The sequence below is a fragment of the Dipodomys spectabilis genome, unplaced genomic scaffold, assembly GCF_019054845.1.
Source record: "Dipodomys spectabilis isolate Male_0828 unplaced genomic scaffold, ASM1905484v1 ptg000097l, whole genome shotgun sequence".
In the NCBI taxonomy this organism is placed as follows: Eukaryota; Metazoa; Chordata; class Mammalia; order Rodentia; family Heteromyidae; genus Dipodomys; species Dipodomys spectabilis.
The window spans coordinates 4909236-4913034 of NW_024870774.1; the positions used below are offsets into that span (position 1 = coordinate 4909236).

General features: G+C 38.9%; 1 gene segment (V, D, J or C); it reads right to left on the reverse strand.

Annotated features, from left to right (window-relative positions):
* LOC122113445 lies at positions 1-880 on the reverse strand. The segment is given in 2 exon segments: positions 1-649; positions 816-880. Coding segments are annotated over 2 exon segments (399 nt in total).
* Between the last annotated feature and the right edge of the window lie 2919 nt (positions 881-3799).

A 3799-nucleotide genomic window follows, 5' to 3' on the forward strand; every position in this document is an offset into this window, starting at 1 on the left:
TCTATTGGATCTGTCCTGCCCACCTTTAGAGGAGCTTTTCACACTGTGCAGAGTGCTAATCACCTATGGAAATAGCTTCACACACACATAGAAATGTGCATCACAAATTGAGACATCAATCTACTCAGACTGATAGTCAAAGTTAACCACAACAGAGAACAGTATTCTGTCTTTAATTTCCCTTCAGCTCAAGTATTTTCACAATGATAAGATAGTAAAATGATCAACTCCTGCCTGCTATTGCTCTTAGCTACCATCACATCTAGGGCACAGAATAATTGCCCTGTGCTACAGCTCAGGCCTTACTGGGGCCCCCATAGGTTTGTGTGCAGACTGCAGGTGTTGGGGGAGCACTGTGCACTCACTGCACAGAGGTAGGTGGCTGAGTCACTGAGCTGGGAGCCTCTAATGTGCAGGGAAAGATAAAGGCTGGCTCTGTTGAGATGCGCTGTGAATCTTCCCTCGTGTTTATCACCATTGGAGTATGTAGACATCAGCAGCTCAGGTCCCTTCCCAGAATACTGTCTGTACCACAGGAAGTATTGAGAACCAGTGTTCTTGTAAGTGCAGTTGAGAGAAGCAGTGGCTCCCTCTGGAACACTGAGGGACTCAGGATGCTGCTCCACCTCCTTTTGTTGGCTGTTCACCCCTGTGCAGAAAGACAAAGGTCAGCCAAAGACAATGGTTGAATAGTGGATGCTTTCTCTACAGGCTTCTTACCCTCTCTCATCCACTAGTGTTTCTCCTCGCAGACCTGTAATATAAAACAACTACCAACACTGGACTTCATATCCCCATAAAAATGTTAAACTCACAGTTCATGTGAAGAAACAGAATCACTAGTAAGACACTCAGGGATCTCATCATTCTTTCCCTTGGATTCACTGAGAACTCAGAGAATAAACTGTAAAGGAAAATGTGTCTCATTGAGATATTCTCAGTACTGTGCTTTTGGAAACATAAAAAGACTCTTTTACCAATCAGAAAAACAAGCTTCTTTTCTTCACCTCCCCCTCCCCCCCCTCCCCCCCCCCCCCCACTTCACCAACAAGCTCCTCCCAGATGCAGTCACTCCCCACCACACAGTGCACTTGAGAAGGTCCCTTGGGACCTTGAGAAGATGCTGCCCTCTAATGGTTTCTCAATAATGACTAAAGAATTATTCAGCATCCAGACCCATTTTATGTGAACCATTGAAAGTAAACCCCATGTTTTAGTGTATAGTAATTGTGCTATGGCTTTCCCTATGGTATTGCCAATGGGCATATATTATATTTTAGTTGGATGAACTTTTTACATTTTTCTCTCTGCCTATCCCCCTTTCCTACTACTGTTTGACAACTCTGTTTCTTTATGCCTTCATCATGCATGAATGCTTATATTTCACTATATTATCACCATCTTTTATTATCTTTTACTCTCTCTCTCCCAGTTGTTCTTGTGAGACAATCCCACAATAATAATTAGGTTATATATAGTTTATGTATAGAGATAATAGATAGATAGACAGATAGATAGATAGATTAGATAGAAAATTCTGGCAAAAAATTTTGGTGCTAGTCCTGGGGCTTGGACTCAGAACCTGTGCACTGTCCTTGAGGTATTTTTGCTCAAGGCTAGCACTCTACCACTTGAGCCACAGCTCAACTTCTGAATTTTTTCTTGGAAATTGGAGACATGAGGCTCACAGACTTGTCTTGCCTAGGCTGGCTTTAAACTGCCATCTGCAGATATTAGCCTCCTGTGTAGCTAGAATAACAGGTGTGAGCCACCTATGTCTGGTTTGAAGTGATTTTAAGAGAGAGGATGGGAGGGAGAATGACAGAAAAAATGAGTTTGATAAGGGTACAATGAAGGTTTGTATGAAATTCTCAGAAGGAAAACCCATGTAGAACTAGTATTTGCAAACAAAAATGTGAAAAGATAAGGTTAACACTAACTTTTTAACAGTAAAAGACTAACACATTTTTTACAAACACTAACACTCTAAATAAATATTTGACACAACTGCTGAATATTATTGTGTGAATATTATTGTTGGATCTAAACTTCTTGAGTATCAAGAGTATCTAGGCATGAGCCACTTTATCTGCTTACTTAGTGGTTCTTTTTATGTTTTTATGCAAAAATGCTGTACAGAGGAGTTACAATTACATGAGCAAGGTAATGAGTACATTTTCTATTGAGTACTGTTGCCTCCTCATTTGTTTTTCCCCTACCATCCCTTCCCTCCCACCTCCACAACTATCCTCCCCCACCCCCCTGCCCGAAGTTGTAAAGTTCATTTTCAATATAGTATTTTGTACATCTCAGTGTTACAATGGGTCAACCTTATTTAGCATTTTGTTTTTTTCCTTCCTCTTCCCGAATTAGAAAAGTGTATATACAAGACTCAGGGCACCAAAATCAAATACAGTGAAAACGGGTTATACTATGGGGGGAAGAACATACAAAGCAACAAAAAAAAATCACATGGTACATTAAAAATACGTTAGAAACAATATGAAGAAAGAAAAAAGATATTTGTATCCCTTTTTTTGGTTTTCATTCACTTGACACTATTTTATATGGTCATATGTGCATAGCTTTTGGCCTTTTCTGCTTGACCTACATATGTACTAGTTATTGCAAATAAGGGAAACCATGGGACCTATGTTTCTTTGTGCCCGGCTTACTTCATTTCACTTAATATAATTTTTTCCAAGTCTTTCCATTTCCTCACAAATGGGGCAATGCCATTTTTTCAGATGGAGGCATAGAATTCATATGTGTGTGTGTGTGTGTGTGTGTGTGTGTGTGTGTGTGTGTGTGTGTATCATATTTTCTTGATCTACTCATCTATTAAAGGGCATCTGGGTTGGTTCCATATCTTAGCTATGGTAAATAATGCTGCAACAAATATAGATGTGCTGGTAGCTAGCCTTAGTATGGTCTTGTTTGTGATCATTTGCGTAAATGTCCAAAAGTAGGATTTCAGGGTCATAGGGGAGTTCAATGTGGAGGCTTTAAAAAAAATTATTATTATGGAAATACCATACAGAGGGGTTACAATTACATGGGCAAGATAGTGAGTACATTTCTTATCAAGCATTGTTGCCTCCTCCTTTGTTTCCCCATACCATCCCTTCCCTTCTCCACTCCCCTACCCCCCCCCACTCCCCCAGTCCCCACCCTGCCAAAGTTGTAAAGTTCGTTTTTCAACATAACATCTTGTACATCTCATTGTTGTAATGGGTCCACCTGTAACCCTATTTAAACAGTTTGTTTTTTCCCTTCCCCTCTAGAAATTATATCAACATCAAATACAGTGAAAGCAAGGCTTATACCCTGGTGAAAGTACATACAAAGCAACAAAGAAATCATCTTATAAATATGTTGGAAACAATCACAAGAAAGATAAAAGAACATTTGAATCCTTATCTTGGGGTTCATTTCACCTAACATCAACTTGTCTGACAGTTTCTCTTTGTCTCAGACATATACTAGTTATTGCAAATAAGGGAAACAATGGGACCTATATTTCTTCTTTTTACATGAAAAGTAAACATTTACTACTGGAGAAGAGAAAAATGTACACAGAAAGTCTGTATTCTTTCTGTTCAAGCACTGGTTGTAAAATAAGGTCCAAATGCCAACTTTGAAGATATTTACAAGAATAACTTTTTCTGAATACATAACCATTTCCTGTGAGGTGGACTTTTTAAAATACAAAGTCTATACTGAAAACTAACTACAGTTTCTAAGAAGATTAGAGGAAGTAGTAACAGAAGATGTATTACATTTTACTGTTAAATATAAA